At 36.4% G+C, this 18907-nt stretch overlaps 1 protein-coding gene across 2 annotated transcripts in view; it reads right to left on the reverse strand.

Moving 5' to 3' along the window:
* LOC109055581 (paired box protein Pax-3-like) overlaps positions 1 to 18907 on the reverse strand; it is a 30609-nt gene that overhangs the window by 8968 nt on the left and 2734 nt on the right. For both annotated transcript variants that reach the window (XM_019072770.2, XM_042718923.1), the window contains exons 4-7: positions 18648 to 18791; positions 3430 to 3629; positions 2540 to 2705; positions 1983 to 2203 (exon numbers count right to left, since the gene is read on the reverse strand). In XM_019072770.2, coding sequence (XP_018928315.2) covers positions 1983 to 2203; positions 2540 to 2705; positions 3430 to 3629; positions 18648 to 18791 — 731 coding nt within the window. The remainder of the gene's footprint in view (positions 1 to 1982; positions 2204 to 2539; positions 2706 to 3429; positions 3630 to 18647; positions 18792 to 18907) is intronic.

Here is an 18907-nt window from a genome sequence, read left to right on the forward strand (position 1 = left end):
TGCTGTTTTATCACAAAAGCTGTAGTGATTCCCCAAAATGTTCTCCTGAATTTCGTACAAGTTTGAAACAATATGAGGGTGAGTAAACAATGACAGAATTTTTTGGTGGACTGTCCCTTTAACAAAAACGTTATTGTACCATAACATATCTGATCAATGGGGATGTGTTTAGACGGCAGTGTTTTCCATAAATCGTACTGGTAATCTTACTGGCTTTCATTGCTTTTTTTGTGTATTATGAGAAAGAAGCTCATTCTCAATATTATCTTCTGTCCTACAGCCCCTGGGGCCCTTTCTATCTCAGTCATTCTATTTTTTCCTCTGCTTCCATTTCATTCTCTCTCTGTCCATCTCTTTCATTCTATTTATCTGTATCACGCAGCACTCTGAGGGGTTTGAGTTTGAGGACAGCACCCAGAATGCCGCTCATGTCTAACTACCGGATGCTTTGAGGCAGTTAGGAGCTCATTTTCTGGTTGTTAGCACGACAGATAACAGCTGATGAGTGTGTAATCACAAATAATTGTCTTTCACTTCTCGTTTCCATCATCATCATCCTTTTAGTCATGTCCTACCCTCCTCACACCTTCATTCTCACATTCACTCACATTGCCATTCTGCTGGTCGGTGTAAAAACAGAGACTTTCTCCAAGTTTGGGCTCAGTAGGATTTTTCTTTTTGAAAGAAATCAGTGCTTTTACTCTGCAAGGATGCATTACATTGGTCAAATTTTTATTTTTAAGCATTCTCTTATGAAAGTGAAAGTGAAAGTGAGTGAAAGTGAAAGTGACGTGACATTCAGAATTTTTTGTTTGCATTTAATCAGTATTTGTTGTATGCATTTAGAGCATCCGAAGCACACACACACTTGAACAACACACCCGGAGCAGTGGGCAGCCATATGCTGCGGCGCCCGGGGAGCAGTTGGGGGTTCAGTGCCTTGCTCAAGGGCACCTAAGTCATGGTATTGAGGTTGGAGAGAGCGCTGTACTTCACATTCACTCCCCCCACCACAATTCCTGCCGGCCCGAGACTCGAACTCACAAACCCTTCGATTGGGAGTCGACTCTCTAACCATTAGGCCACGACTTCCCCTTACATTGGTCAAATGTGACAGTAAAGACATTTAAAACAAGATTTAAAACAAATGCTATTTTGTATTCATCAAAAAATCTTGAAAAATCTTGTCACAGTTTCCACCAAAATATTAAGCAGCACAACTGTTTTCCACATTAACAATAATAATATGTTTCTTGAGTAGCAAATTAGAATGATATCTGAAGGATCATGTGACACTGAAGACTGGAGTAATGATGCTGAAAATTCAGCTTTGCATCACGGGAATTCATTACATTTTTAAAACATATTACAAAAGAAAACAGTTATTTTAAATTGTAATAATATTTTACTATTTTTACTGTATTTCTGATCAAATAAATGCAGCCTTTGTGAGCATAAGAGAACTCTTTTAAAAAAAAAATTTAAAAGCCCACACCTACACTAACTTTATTAATATCTACTGTTCAGCAAGATGATCAATGATATCTTTAGTTAGAAACAAAACCATGATTTATAATCATATAAGAACTATAACTGGTTAGCAAAAAAGCACAAAACAAAACCGTGATTTATAAATCATATAAGAACTATAACTGAAACAGTTTAAAAGATACTTATTATTCTACTTTTTGAGAACCTCAAATATAAAGTCTTGCAATATTTTCATGCACCACAAGCTATTTTGCACAACCATTTTCTACTCTAAGACTCTAAAACTTGAATCAAAAAGGAATCTTTTGCAACTGTACCTTTAAGATTTCCTCGTATGACCCTGTACGATTGCCTAACCTCTTTGCATGTAAATTGAGTAACACTGTCCCAACCATAACACAGATTGTTTGGTGGAAACCTCTGGCAGCTGGTCTGAATCTGCAGCCATATACTGTATGCCCAAACTGTATGTGAAGTGAAATGATACTGACCTGTGATGGGAGGCCATTGCTGATGGTGGGGTTCACTGGGTTTGCATGGCCAGGCGCAGCCACATAACCGTCAGAGTAACTAGAGAAACCATGACGTCCAGAGGAGAGGCAGTAGGCCGAACTCCCGTCCTGGGCCCCCGGTCCGCTGCCAAGCCCAGTCTGATGCACTGAGGTGGGGGGAAGAGGCTGAGGCCTGTGCACAGTGCTGGGCTGCTCCGATACTGTTGAGAGAGAAAGAGAACGAGTCCTCAGTGTCACATGATACTTCAGAAATCATTCTAATATGTTCATTTGGTGCTCGAAAAGCTCAAAAGTATCAATGTCAAAAACAGTTGTGTTGCTGCTTAATATTTTTGTGGAAACCATCACATATTTTTCCCCACAATTCTTTGATGAATATAAAGTTCAGTTGAAACTGAAACATTAAAAATGTCTTTACTGTCACTTTTGATCAGTTGAATGCATCTTGCTGATTTTTTTATGTTTTTTTATTATTATTATTATACTGACCCCAAACTTTTGAATGGTAGTGTATTATTCTGCTTTACAGTTCTCACCTTGTGAGATAGATGAAGGAGGGTAAGGGCTGTCCGCCAGCTGATAGGGCTGAAGACTCGACATCGCAGAGGGTGGGAAACCACCAGGTATCAGGTGATTAAACGCCATGAGCTGATTGGCTCCTGCCTGCTTCCTCCAGCGAGCTCTTCTATTACTAAACCAAACCTGCAGGACAGAAAATTACAAACAACACACTTACATTTAACACCCATATACTCGGAATAACTATTTACTCACATAAACACATCTACAGACTGTTTTTGTATACAAAACGGTGCCAAATTTAAAACATGACACATTTCAGCATGGGCTTCCCATAACACCCACCTTTTTTCGGGAACCAGATACGGAACCATGTTATTCCTGTAAGAATGTGTTTCTGTGTGTGATGTATCTGAGTGTACACAGGCGCTCTTTGTGTGTTCAGTAGCCCAAGGCTTGTTTGGTCTGATTGCGATCGAAACATCTGTGCTCATTAAAAAGTGGTGACATCATGTCACGGGTTCTAGTTTAATTGGGTTAGAAGGACTTAATAATAGAGTTTATTAAAAGATTCTGTTTTGAGGTTTTTCTGCGACAGAATACTAGGGTAAAAACAAGAGGTCAGACGTGGCACAAAGAAGTCTGTGTTTATGCGTGGGTGTCATGTGACTTCGGGGCAAAGGGGGCAGGGACAAATGCTGGAAAATTTAGTCTCCCAGTGTAAACCACTTTTACTTTTGTTTGTTTTTTAAAACAGCATTGTGACTTACAAGAAAGTGTGTATAGAGTGATCATTTCAAAAAGATACAGGCTAAAAAGTGCCAGTGAGACAAAGCTGTCACATGACAACAAAGCTTTTACAGGAAGTAATAGAGCTGAATATCAAAGGTGTTATGTGTTGATGTACCTGTACTCGTGCCTCGGTGAGTTTAGCTCTCTGAGCGAGCTCTTCTCTGGTGTAAATATCAGGGTAATGGGTGCGTTCGAAAGCTCTCTCCAGCTCCTCCAGCTGCTCGGCTGTGAACGTGGTCCGACTGCGCCGCTGTTTCCTCTTTAATGGCAAACCCGGTTCTGAGTCCACATCTGAGCCCTCGTCTGAGTGGCTTGCTGTAAAGAAAACATTAAAACGAGATTATTATTAAATAAAGAATAAATCCAAATCAGCTGTGAGAGATTTTCTTTTGTTTTAGCAGAGCACAAACTTTAAATGAATAGTTCATGACTGGAATTTGAATCCGATTCTCTCACAAAGCTATTGTATAGAGTTGGAAAATAGTGCACAAGTCATACCTCATACTTCGTCAAACCACTTATTATGATATTTTTATGGTGTTTTTGACAGCCCCAGTCCTCAGTGACATTCAATGTATATAAAAAAAAAATATTCTGAAATTCATTGTTTATATTGCACAGACTAAACAATTTGGCATTTAAAAAAAATACTAATAATACTACAGCAAATTAAATAAATTCATAAAACAAACAATATAAAAATATATTTTTTTAAATAATAACAATAATAAAGCAAATTAAATAAATTAATAAATCAATTTAAATAAAAAACTTTAAATAATAAATAAATAATACTAAAGCTGTTATTTCAAAAAACTATTTAAATAAAGATTTAAAATAAACAAAAAATAAATAATAATAAAGCAAATTAAACAAATTCATAAAACAAATTAAACAAAGACTTTTGAATGAATGAATGAATAAATAAAATAAATAAATAAATAGGTGCTAGAAATTGTTTTGAGCAGCAATGCTGTGGAAATTATTTTGTATGCCATGTCTGAATGCACAAGGGACTACACATACTCAATATACAAATATACAAAATGTAACCAAAAATTTACATTACAATAATAACAAAAGTGAAACAGGATCCATGACTTCTATCTGCAAAAGAATATCTGAGAATTAATTTTTAAATTGTTATATTTGGCAAGATAAATTGACCACAATATTGCTGGAAGTTGTTTTGTTTCTGTCTGGTTATAATTGAAGGCCGGTATATCTTAACACTTTCTCTCACCCAGCGCTCTGTTTACACACAAACACACACATCAGCACTCGCTCATATGCAGGTATTATTTGTGAAGTTGGACCGGGTGAGAGGTTCTTTCGTAGCTAATTCAGCAGAAGAGAATGTTGGTGTGAGTGAACTAAAGCTCAGGGAATCTGTACCCAGAAGAGGGGGCCCTATCAAATGATTAGGCTCCTCAAACTAGCGTGACAGCCAGCTATTGTCCAGTAATACGCCTCGAAAGAACTCGCCAACACCACATCTGCTTCATCTGACACTAGCCATCTCCCTTCTCTTGTTCGCTCTCTCTTCGATTTTCACCCCCATATGGTTAAAAAAACACAAAACGTAAAAAAGACGACAGAGTTGTTTGAGCAGAAAAACATCATTAGAAGCTTAAATTAAAAATGTAAACCGTCCATTAAATCTACTTTTCAATGAGTTTCAATACAAATTTACAAAGTATAACAACCAACAAGTAAGGTATATGCAAAAAGTTATATCTGCAATGTGTCAATCAAATTAAAAATTACTTTTTTAGTTGGAAAAAATAATGCAGATGTCATAAATAAACTAGGTAATGCTTCTATTTCATAAACAAAAACTCATTTGGACTTCCCAACTAATATGCCGGTGTATTTCTCCTGCAGAGAAAGAGAGCAAACAAGGGAAAGAGTGAAGAAGAAAGAGAGATTTTGAGGTTTAATTAAAAGTGAAGAGTCACGCTAAGCAAACCCTTCGTTCTCCACCCTGGAGCCACACAGGAAATGCTGCCGCCCGGTGCCAGCGTGCATCTCTCCGGGCATCTCATGAGAGTTGGAAAGGAAAGAGAGAAACAGGGAGGGAGGGAAGACTGTCCTTTTCCACCGTATAATGCTACTGAAAAAGTCATTTTTCATGCCATTTTCCAAGTCTGGACTATTTTCAGTAGACAGCACCTGGAATGAACAGCCAGTTATTGAGGATATGACATCCATCATTTTCTTCATAAAGAAAGCCCTCAGAGAACTGAGCCGCAAATTAAAATAAGCACATAAAAACATGATAGTCGCCAAAACTAACATCCAGAAATCAAACCATCAAATCAAATCCTGCAAGGAAAAGAGAAGGCAAGGGAGTTTCCAAATCGCTTTATGATTTGGGTACAAGTAAAACATCTCACTTTTCATTTTTTTCTTCTCTTAATTCCCTTGAGTTTCTATCATTATCGCTTCAAAAAATAAATATATAAATAAATAAAAAACATAATATGATAAAATATAAAGTAATAAAATGGAATAAAAAGTTAAGTAAACAAAATAAAAAAGAAAAGAAGTAAATAAGTCAGAGTTTCTTTCATTTTCACTGCAAAAAAGCTAAATGAAAAGAATCAAATAAATTAAACGTAAATAAAATAAAAGGTATGAAAAACCCATACAAAGAGGTAAAAAGTCTGTCTTTTATCAGTTTTTATCATTACCACTGCAAAAAGTTATATAAAAATTAAATAAATAAGAAGTAAAGTAAATAAAATAAAATTAATAAATAAATTAAAATAATAATTAAGCCAGCCTTTCCATTAATTCCTTGAGTTTCATTCAATACCATTACAAAAAGTCAAATAATACAAATAAAATAAAACTAAATAAAAATATAAAAACGACTAATATAAAAAAAATGTAAAGTAAATACAATAAAAAAAATAAGTCAATAAATAAACCCCCATCATGTATCATTTGGCTGAAATAAAATAAAATAAAATAAAATAAAATAAAATAAAATAAAATAAAATAAAATAAAATAAAATAAAATAAAATAAAATAAAATAAAATAAGTCTTTCCCTTAGCTGCTTGGAGTTTCTAGCATTACTGCTGCAAAAAAGTCAAACGCTACAGACTGTAATCTGTAAATTACACTGTTGCATTTGGCTCTTTCTCTCTCGCGCGCTCCCTCTCTCTCTCTCACTCACTCCATCTCTTTTGGGGAGTTATTTGGCAGTCTTTTGTTGGCCTGTTTAGTGAGAATGGTGACTGAGCTCTTTGGAGTCTGATTTCCACGCTCCATCTGTAGGTTCCATGAGCTCGATCCGGGCAGCATTGAGGCCTCTGTCACCTGCCTGGCAGGGGGCGGGGGGGAGGTGGGCACAATGAGGGCTGGATGCAGGGCAATGGGGGCTCCGCAGGGGAACAGCGGGGGGCCGCCCCCGAACCCTTCCTCCTCCACGGCCAGGGGGTTACAGAGGTGGAGGTGGTGGGGGTGACGGTGAAAAAGCAATACAGAGAGAGGCGAAAAAAATAAGAAGAAGAGGGGGCAGATTGCTCAGTGGCACCTAGGGGACTAGTTTAGTGACTAGTGAGGGGTGTGTGGGAATAACGATCCTAGTTTAAGATGATTGTCAGTCCCGGTCTCGTCCATCATGTCCATTTACAGCATTGACATACGCTAAACAGACACTTCTCTCTCAAATGTATAATTCTGTGATTTTCCAGGGATTTTGAACTTCACTGACATTGGATTTCAACAAACAGCATCAGAGATTGATTTAACATGAATCAGATTCACTCTGATAATCAGATCGATACAGAAATTGAGAGAAATTGCATTCCATATTTCCAATAAAAAACAGAATTTTAATAACTTAAAATATCAAAGCATTAAAAAACTGGGAAAAAAAGCATTTCATCTGAATATCCAAAATAATTTCATAATTTCATCTAAATAACCAAAAGCTTGAAATCTCCCATAGGGAGAGCAATAAATGTAAAAAAAAAAAAAAAAATAATATAGATATATATATATATATATATATATATATATATATATATATTATATATATATATATATATATTTTATATATATATATATATTTTTTTTTTATTATTATTTTTTTATCTGGAGATGTGGTAAAACAGTTTTTAAATGGTTTAAATTGTCACTGAGAAGGTTTGAATACTGAATAAAAACTTGCATAGAAAAAAATATTAATAGAATTTTCCATAAATAATCAAAAGCCTGAAGTCTTGCCTAGGGAAGGCAATAAAGGTCAACAAATAATTTTAGTCTGGCATAGTGTGAAAACATTTTTAAAGATTGAAAATGTCACAGAGAACTTTTGAATTCTGAATGAAAAGTTAGAAAGAAACTTGAAAGCATAGAACAAAACTGCATAGAATTTTCCACAAATAACAAAACACTTATAATGACAACGAAGAGATCAGTACATTAAAAAAAAAAAAAACTTTCAGCTTGGAATTGTGTAAAAACACTATTTTAATCATGTTTTAACAAGAAAAAGGTCTTATGAGCTGAAACAGCTAAACGGCGAGAGTGACAGACTCCCTGAAAGATTCTGAGAGTTGCTGTCCATCAGAATTTCAGCAGGACAGGAATCTCATACTGTGTCCACTTCCCACAGCATACCTGCCACACCACCAACCACTTATCCCATCCATCCTCTCTCCCTCACGCTCATCTACTCTGCATCTCTCTGACTTTTGGACTGAGGTTTTGTCTTTCATCATCAAAATTGTGATTAAAACAATGAGCTACAATAAGTGATATGTTGCACCAAGAAAAAAAAACAGAGAGAAACACTAATGAAGCAAGACAAGTAACATCTGGAACACTTTATCTGCATAACGCTAACAGTAAAGATATTATCCAAATGAATTTAATGTAAAAAAATAAATAAAATTTAAACCAACAAAGATAACCACTAGGGGTGTAAATATCTGCTCTGACAAAATAAAGTATGAAATTTCATGAAAAGTTTTTTTTTTGCTTACAAAAAATATATAAAGTGTAACTGGAGAGACAATCTAATGCCACAAGTTGATTGAGGATCTAGATATGATGGAATTCCACAACTGCAAATAGATCTAAAAAAAGATTTATATATATAATTAAACAAGGTTTTATTGAATTAACTAAGGCTGAAATAGTATCTCTTGGAAAGTATTATTGTAAAGCATACTCCAGTAATCTTTGTTTTATTTATAACTTTGATAATAATTTACAGTGTAAACAGTGATTTTATTTGAATGTGTCTTTAAGTATAAAAACATTGTGAAATGATCACTCAGCTTCACAATATATATATAAGGGAAAAATCATTAATTTAGTAATTGTTTAAATATGCCACTAGCAGGAGGACAAGTTGCAATTCTGAAGCCTCTAGCCACAGGAAGAGTCTCCAGTAGGCCTATTGTTATTTAGTGAGCATTAATTCATGATAGCAGCGCATGGTGCCTCTCGCTCACACATCAGATTTATATTCCTCTCACACACAGGACAAACCCCACAAACCTGCAGCCTGCCAGCTACACACAGCATTTATCAGTGCGCTCGAGAAAAGAGAGAGAGAGATGAGCGCTCTGCTGAATGAACTCCGTAGCATTTGGATGGACGTTAAAGGGGTTGTGGTGAATTCCAAGCATAATCACAGAGAAACAAGAGAAGGCTGAAAAACAGAAGCCAAAATGACGCAAAGCAAATGCAGCTTTGTGCAAAACTCGAAGAGAGTTTGTTGACTTTAAAATGATGGATTTGGAAACCTAGAGGAAAGCTATTGCTCAAAGGTCGGTAGAGACTTGATTGAGTTCTCAGTAATGTTTCATTTAAAGGGATACTCCACCCAAATACAAACATTCTGACATCGTTTACTCACCCTCATGTCATTTCAAACTTTCTTTCTTCTGCGGAACACAAAATAAGACATTTTGAAGAACGCTGGGAACCAAGCAACATTGGAACCTACTGACTTCCACTCTACGGACCAAATATCTTCTTTTATGTTCCACAGACGAAAGTCATATGGGTTTGAGACAACCTGAGGGTGAGTAAATGATGACAGCTTTTGTGTTTTGGGGTGAACTATCAATTTAAGGATCAACTTTGTCTCCTCCTAACATTTCTTAAAAATGACAAAAATGAGTCAATTATTGACACAGAAGAAGAACATAGAGAAATAAAATGAATCAGATTAGATTTGATGAGAAACATTTGCATTCATGCTGAATTTTTTTGCTCAAATCTGTGCACAGTCCAAGACATTCTGAGGTCTCTTCTGCAACACGTGAGATTACTTAAGTGCTTTTCCTCAGGAGAAACATCTGGGAACCTGGAAACTCCATTTGCTGAGATTTGAAAGCCATCTTTTGTGATTTTTCTTCTGGAAAGTCAGGTTGGCAACTCTAACGCAACACACACTTTGACGCGCAAAAACAAAGAGAGCAGATAAAGTGAAAGTAAACACAGGGATGCTGAAGCGAGAGCACCAGAGTCCACAGACGACCATCTGGGCAGTTTATAGCTCCTGGTAGGGGAGAGTCTTCTCCTCCTCAGGGGCTGTTAAATGGCTGGGTAATTGAGCTTGTGACATGTGTTCCCCAAACAAAACAAAAGAGAGAAGAGACAAATGAAGCATTTATTTGCAGCGTGGAGGAGTGCTGGCCCTTTCAGCCCGCGCCCCAGCCAGCCACTGGTGAGTGAATTAAAGAGTATATAGAATCCCAGCAGATGTAGGGAGAAGAATGGTTAACGGAACGATCACGACTCCATCTGGGGTTGGCATTTTGTTAAGAGGGAGGAGCAGGGAGTCACTCAACTCGCTCAAGAGCCACGACCCCAGCAGCTGCCCCGAGAGAAACCGAGCGAGAGAGAAAGAGTGGTAGATGAAGAAAGAGAGAGACAAAGAGGAGAAAAGATCATTTTCAACCTTGCAGGTGGACTACAATGCGACTGGACATTTTGGACACACTTTTGGACAGTATCATCCTTGAGATACTTTCTGGATGTTAACTATACATGCCTAACCAACTGCCAAATGTGATCATGGTGCTGATATAGAGTACTATCAGGGGAAGAGCTTGTTTTTTGTGTGTTGCGTGTTTGGGTGCAAATCAGTCAGATGCACACTCCAAAAGTTATAAAACCTAAATCAAAATGCCATGACATTGCTCATATCATATATATCACTACATGATAAATCAATATATCAATATACACTACCATTCAAAAGTTTGGGGTTAGTAAGTTTTTAATAATGTAAGTCTCTTACGCTCACCAAAGCTTCATTTATTTGATTAAAAATACAGTAAAACCATAAAAAATCTGAAATATTATTACAATTTAATATACATGCTTTCTATTTTAACATAGTTGAAAATGTAATTTATTCCTGTGATGCCAAGCTGAATTTTCAGCATCATCAATCCAGTCTTCAGTGTCACATGATCCTTCACAAAACTTTCTAATATGCTGATTTGATCCTTAAGAATCATTTCTGATTATTATCAATGCTGAAAACAGTGCTGCTTTATATTTTTGTTGATTCTTTGATGAATAGAAAATTCAGCAAGAACAGCATTTATTTAAAAATTTTAAGTATTACAAATGCCTTCACTGTACAATTTAATGTGTCCTTCCTGAATAAAAGCATTCATTTCGTTAAATATATATATATATATATATATATATATATATATATATATATAAATAGTAATCTTACTGACCCAAAACAGCAGTGTAATGAATAAATATAAAATACATAAATAAAACAAACTGAATGATGGTTTAAAAGAGGCCACTGAGTTCACAACTGTTGTTATGTGTGTTAAAAGAAATACGTTAAGATCAATTTTTGGAGACCGACACGAGGACCATAAAGAAAGGATGCTGAGGCATTATGGGTTCCCTGCATGCTTTGCTCATTATCATTTCTGAACAGTACAGAGGTGCCTGTTGCAGCATGGAATCGCTCCTAACAACGGGACAAAGCCAAAACGCAGAACCCACGCAGCGATCGCACCGCGGGAACACACACCACATGCTCCAAAATATATGAGTGCTCATTACATTGACATCACATTATATTTATGTTCTTGACTCATGCTTTCCTACCAAGCATGCACATATTGAGTAAGCCATTACTGTGACAAGTGGGTCACATGCTAAGCTGACAAAGTGACAAAAAAAATAAAAATCCTGTGATAATTGCAATTACAATCCACAAGTGCAGACTTCACCTCTCATCATACAAAACACCTTTTTGATAGTCACTTCTGCCCCTAAAGAACTAAACCTCATTACACTGCATACAATGCCTGTTAGAAATTTAGAAATAAAATGTACAAATAATTGAATAATTGAATGATGTTGTTTAAATTAAAAATACATATTTTTAAATAATTTCATTCAATATAATCCGATATATTATGCAATTTTCCTTCTCATGTGAATTGATCTTGTTTTAGGATTTTTATTTATATTTTTAACTGGAAAAGAAAGGAATTTACAGATTTTTTATATTTCTGAATTTTGATGAATCCTCATTTCTGGATGATCTCTTCTATTTTTCGGTGGAACCTGATGCTCAGTAGTACATGTAAAGTTCTTGAAACACCTAAAACTTATAATGAAACCGTTTAAACCCAGTTCTCCTTTGTCTTTTTCAGTTTCAAAGCATTTATTGGCCATCATAGAGAGCCTGTTACCTGTCACGCTGAACAAACACATTATCATAACCCGCACTTCCAACAGAGAGGGAGTTTGCACAGCCACTGAACCAGGACTCCCCCTTGACCCTGCGCAGCCTCTTACCCTCTCTGGGGTACGAATAAGAGTCTGACAGCCCCATACAAAGCCCTGCAGCCCTGACTCATTCTTAAAAAAAGAGCCAAAAAAGAGTTCTACAGCCTAATGCCAAGAGAAACCAATTTTAAATTTTAAATCTATTAACTTATGGAATTCAAGTTTTTTAAACTACCAAAATACCATTGAGTCAGCGTAACTTAATTCTTGATATGAATACAGTTCTTTGTTGAAACTAAAGCACTTCTAAGAAACATTAAAGAGCCTTCAATTTTAAAGTTCAAAGGCTATGCTGAAAATGGTGAATTATGAAACATGAAGTTCACAAACCTACACAACTAAGCGTGAAATGGATAAGAGGCACTTAGACAGTGTTTCTTTGCAAATTTTAAAATCACAAGAGTTGGAACGGGTTTGAGGTTCCAATTGACGCCAACAGTAAGCCTTCTCTAAATTCTCCAAAACCAAATGAATTCTGTCTGAAACAAATCAGAAATTGCATGTTTGAGTTGGAAATTATGATTTCTGTTCGTCTAAGTTGCATGTAGTAGAGAAAGCGAGCTAACAATGGTCTACTGTAGTAGCTGGAAGTCATGAGGCTGGAGCTCCAGCCACCAAAACCTCCAGAACGACTAGATAGAGAGTGAAAGTCATGATTTTAGTCCTGATTCTGCTGTAATTTCTCTCTCACCAGCATCTTTTGGCAGTTAAGAAGTGAAGTTCCTCAAGTTAAGTGATTGACAACGGCATCTAGCTCTTCTCAATTAACTGCCTCATTGTGAGTCTTTATGGCAAGGCCCCTGAATCCCTCGACCTCTCCTTTCCCCTCCTTTTCATCGCTTCTTTGCCAGAGTTTCACTCACTCAAACACTTGCAAGAAAACAGAGCGCTCTATTCGGCGAGGAGCCCCTATTCTCATTGACCTTCTATTGCTCACTTTTTCTTTTGGACTCTTCAAACCGTCTTTGAGAAGAGAGGAGTTGAAGAGGAGTCCATCAGTCGCTAGGGGCTGGTCCGGGTTTGACCCCACACCCCCCACTTCAAAGATGGTTTGCATTCATTAATTGTTCTTTGAATTAATATTTGAGGATCACAATGCTGGTGCCAGCGTATAAAGCCGACCTAATGAAGCATACAGGCGGCATTCACTTGGAGATAAGCTCAGTGCGACCGCGTGCATGTGTGTTTTCTTCCTTTGCGTGCCACTTTGAAATCGAATGGAATGACATCATGTGGAAATGATGCACGGTCTCGGCCGTTTCTGAGAATGTCGCACAATCGCAACGTTCAATCTTTAGCTGTTTAATCTGTATCACCACCCTAAAAACTTGATTGTCATACGGATAACTTGTGCAATCCGTAACCTCAATAAACTTGCACTGTGTTTAATGAGAGAAAGAGAAGGGCGAAGATTGTTAGGTTTCAAGGAACAGCTGAATAAAAGGCAGATGATTGCTCATCTCCATTCCCGCAGGGCCCCGGAATCATGACTGAGGAACATTCCAGCAGAGAGAAGAGCCCTTGTTTATTGATCAGAGAGACAGACCTCATAAAACATACAAAACTAGACCCCCAAGAGCCAGATTGGGCTAGAGTTGCCCAATTGTGGTCTAATTTTGGATGAGTACATCTGGCTTTACTGCTCAGAGTACATTTGCGGTTGCGAAAAAAATAAATTGTCCCCAAAATATCTGTTTATTATTGTGTGACACAGCTGTCTGTATTTGCAGTGCATCTTTTGCTTTCTCTCCCCCATTTTCTATTGAGCGAGTATCCAGTCAGCAAAGCAGGCAAAAGCCCTATTTTATTTACACAAACAAAGTCCTCCTTGCTCTCTCGGACAAAGGCAGCTGAATCTTTCATGTGTTGTCACTGCTTGATTCTCTCTGTCCTCCTGGCTATTGGCCTGATGGGAGACAATGAGCCCAGGAGAAAAGCAGCATATTGTTGGAACGCAGCTCAATGAAACTAATTATTACATGTTGACTGCGTTCACCATGGCACGTCTGAAAGCACTAAGCTCATTCAATTGGCCTCCACGGGACTCCCTTTCAAAAAAACTTGATCCCTTTGACTGTTTGTATTTCTGAGTTTTCTTTTTCGCCTGCCGTGAATGAGAATCTGAGAAAGAGGGGCTGTGGCTCTTTGATGACTTTAGTTACTTTTAATTAGCTAAATGAGGCTCGAGGATTGTCAGTTTTCCCAAAGTTAATTGTATAGGAAAAAGGAGGGGATGTGAGATAAGTTTTATTGATTCACATTGATTCCAGGCACTAGAACAATCCCTTGCCGTTCTTAAAACTTTCTTTGGAAAGTTTTAGCTTTTGCTTCGGCATTTGAAGTACAGATATAGAAGCACAGATTTAAATATATGTTGTTGTTTTTTTTTCATATAAACATTATTTTTCAACCTAAACAGGAAAGAAGCCTGGATCAATCCAATAATTTTATATTGAAAAAATGTGGTTTTATTTAAGTAAAAAATATTAACATAACTAAACCAATCTATATACATTAATTTATACCAACAAAACTAATTTTAAATTTAAAAAAAAAGAAAGTTAAGGTAACATTTTTTTACAGTTTAGGGGAAAAAGACAACTGATGAAAAACATAATTTCATACAAATGATCACTTTTCACCTGAGTAAAAAAACTTTTTTTATAACTTAAAAATCACAAATACTACCAAAATTTTAAAAAAAAAAAAATCTACAATTTTGTTCTGAGCTTCCTCAGCAGACAGTTTTTGAGAAACATCTTTTGAGGTGTTTGCTCAATCCAGTATTAGTAAGCAATGGTCCTCTACACTGGCTTTTCCCAGACAAATAAATCTGAAGGGGCCTTTGCTTTGATCTCATTCTCAAGCCTTTAAGGGGCCCAACAATAGGTTTTGAAGGAGCAGGGGCCCAGAGCCAACACACCCCTCATACCCGACAACTATAGACTCAGCAAACACATACTTAATCAATATTTGGCTAGAGAACACCCTCTTGATTCTGAAAACACCCTTTTGAGATTTTAACTGAGCACCGAATAGGAAAAAACAACAACTCCCACAAGCAGGGAGGAGAGAGTGAAATACAGCTAGCGCAGAATCATCCCACTGCAAACAAACGGACGAGAGTGAATGGAGAGAGGAAAAGTTTATAGTGTGTCAATGGAGATCAGGACTCATTGAGTTTTATGATGTAGACACATCTACATGTGAATAAAAGCCAGAGGTGATTGATCCTTCTAGAAAAACAAAAACATTAACCGAGTTTTGAAAAGGGTGTTTTCTTTTCTCCTTTCCCCTTGCGCTTCCTTTCTTTCATTCACTGTTTTGTTTTCTTTCTTTTTTTTCAATGCAGATATAGACATCTAAGTTATTCTGTTGCAAGTCCAGGTTTAAAAGTATGCAAATACAACATAAAAACCATCTAAAGCTTTAGCCCTAAAAATGTGATGGAAAATATTTGTGACACTGATAAAAGTTCTAATAAGATCTCTGTTTCAGTCCATTTGACTCACAATCATTTCTGCCAAGAAAATCACAAATAACTTCATATTGTGATGAACTTAACACTATGAATTATAACCTATCCTTGAGCTCTGTATCGGTGGAATGAATAAATATTACTATTTATCATTTGGTTTACTGCTAAATGTTGATGTCAAAGTGGGCCTATAGATGAATGTTTTCATTTCTTAGCTTGTTTTCATGATGCTGAAAAAATATCCTCTACAAACTGTAGTCTTGAATATTAACTATAGACATTGTTCTCATTGAATGAAAACTAAGCCATGATGAACTTTGTGTCTCAATATGTGCAAAACTCCTTTGTTAACCTAATTTGTTTGCACAAGATGACCATCACACAACAATTAAGCAACAATGACAGCAAAACAGCACAAAAAGGTCAGCAAATAGCAGAACATATTGTAACACCATAATGCAATCATGCTGAAATGCATGTTAGGAGCTTGCAACAAACATTCATCAAGACAGCAAGATTTCTCAACATGAAACTCACTACGTTTGTGAGTATATGTGATTCAAAAAGCCCAATATTCCTGATAAAATGTTAAAGGCCAACTGGAGTTCATGTAAATAAAAAGAGTAAGCTGAACAACAAAGTAGAACAGAAATATCTTGTTCAAAATATGTTTAGGAGTTAAAAGCAAATACAATGTAGTTATATCAGTGTCTGAGATGAAACAATAAACAATCCAAAATCAATCTAGCTCTTCAATGTGGAGCTGAACTAATGGCAACCCATTTTGAGTTTACGCATGTTTTTTTAACGTAGCAAGCCTTTTGCAATGTTGTGCGTTTCAAAAGTTCATATCAATCAGCCATCTCCAAACAACAACATATCGACAGTCGTTTGTTAAACTAATTATCAACTGATCTGTATTCGTGATGGCGGTGCTGGAAAAGAGAGAAGGAAAAGGGCAGTGAGGAATGAATGCGCGCCCCGGGCGGAGAGGAAGGGGGCGGGTTTTTGTCCTGAGATGAAAGTGGGGACGAATAAAGGGCTCGATTTAATCTACTAGAAAAGGTTTTCATTGCAATGACTGAGTATAATGTGCGCCAATTGTAGCGCGGCCCATGACGCGGGGTGATCCGGATAGCGCGCTCACAGCTCAGAGTTCTCTCTCCATTTGACATCTAGAACAAACTCCTCTGCGCAAGAATTGGGGGTTAGAAAAACGCGCTGCCTGTATCAATTTCCAAATTAATACATACAATTCAACTGGGAAAATGGGTACTGCCTTGAGGCTATCCGCTGCGTGGATGTTAAAATTTTTTCGTGATATTTTGACACGTTGTTTTGACTTTTGAGTGTCACTAATTAAATTTCGACGAAAAATGTACTAACTTTATTCTCTAACTAGGCCTATCTAGCGTATAAAGTGTTCAGCGATTTTCGCGGGCTAATCGTCTCTTTGCAACACTAGGACTAATGTTAACCGTATTAACATAACGCATTTTAAAGAAGCTAAATTTTAAGCACAAAAAATATATGATATACCGGTGATATTTATATATTTTTAAAACAAATTAATCAGAGAGAAGGCTTTTGTTTTGTCGCTGTTGAGCAATACTTGCGCTAGTGCGGCAAAATGTTGCTGTTACATCTGCAGGTGAACGCGACTCTCGTGACCAAGTTTAAACAGCATATGTAAAAAATTAATAATTAAATAAATAAAATTATAACAGATTGATCTGAAACATCAATCTTTTTGTTTGTTCTTTATTTTATGAAAATGTTATCGAAAATGTAGGCTGTAAATATTTTTATATTTATAAAAATCCAAAAAGCAGACCTATTAGCCTACGTTTTTAATTGAAATAATCAAACAAGTAATTCCATAAATCCAAATATTTAAATGAGACACTTTATTTTTAATGGTCTCGATCTGAAAATGCATAGGTATAGCCTACACTCCAATCAACAGGTGTTAATTTTTAAATAAACGTAACCATTAAAACATCTTAAAATTAAATATTACCTCCAAATATTGTTGACGTCTTTTTGGGGGGCGAAAGGAAAAATTCCAAGACACGATCTAGCTAAAAATGCACACATTATTCAAGCCTCGAAGTCTATGCTTCTGAGCCGGGACTACAGTCATTCGTGAATAATTCATCTCTCATTGCCCGTCCATAATGTCCTCTCTGCGCCTTTTGTTAGACCGTTTTTTCTTCCTTTCTTTCCAAATTTTGAAAAGCTTGGAGTCTTTTGTCAGGACCAAGCTACTGCTAGGCCGAGCTTTGTCCTGGGGAAACTGAAGCGTGAGTCTCATGGACTCTTTCGCTTTTGTTTCCCAAGTTCATCCTCAAGTGTCCGATTGTGCACCGCAGGAGCGTCTTTTAGTGAACGCTATTCTTGGACAAATGTTTGATTTACTGATTCGGCCGGTTTCACTCCAGAAAGGTCTCGTTTTAGAAGGTTAATCTCTGATGCTCCTCTCAGTTCAGTTGCAATGAGTTTAAGGAAAGACACACACACACATAAAAGGAAAAAAAAAAAATATATATATATATATATATATATATAATATATATATATATATATATATATATATATATATATATATATGTATGTATAAAGCCTAATGAAGACCTTGGCCATTTTCCCATCAATCTATTTAGCATTTGGTGGCAAAAGACTCTAACTGAAACATTAAAAGCGATATTCACTCGGAAACAAAAATAAATAAATAAATAAACTGTACGTGTGCTTATGACATTTACGCAATTTCTAACGTAGGCCTATAGGCTACGTATTTTCCAAAAAATAAAAAATAAAATAAAAATAATTCTTAACAGAACAAACATTAGCTTTCTATAATAAAAATTATTATTATTATTGCTGGTGTTGTTATTGTTAAGAAGAAGAATACATTTATGACCTACACATATAGGCCTAAATATTTTCTATATAGGCTATAATAAAACTTTTGTAGATATAGGCTACCTGTAAACGCATTGTGCTCTTCTCAGTTCCGCGTAAAAAAAGATAAAACTCGTCAGAACTTACATCTGTCGCCGAGAATCCCGTCGATGCTGTGTTTGGCTCTTCTTTCGTTTTCCTCGATCTCCCTTTTTTCCACTTCATCATCATCCTCATCTACATCTCCGTTTCCACCAAATTTACAGCGCAGCATGCGGCTAATGGAACTCACTGCGGACAGACGTGGAAAGCTTTATCAAATGACATCAGAATTGCACTTGCTGAATGTTTAAACAATTGAAAATGTGCAAGCATCAAATTTCAGTCCGTAACCACGAGGCATTTAA

The sequence above is a fragment of the Cyprinus carpio genome, chromosome B2 (genome assembly GCF_018340385.1).
Source record: "Cyprinus carpio isolate SPL01 chromosome B2, ASM1834038v1, whole genome shotgun sequence".
Taxonomy (NCBI): Eukaryota; Metazoa; Chordata; class Actinopteri; order Cypriniformes; family Cyprinidae; genus Cyprinus; species Cyprinus carpio.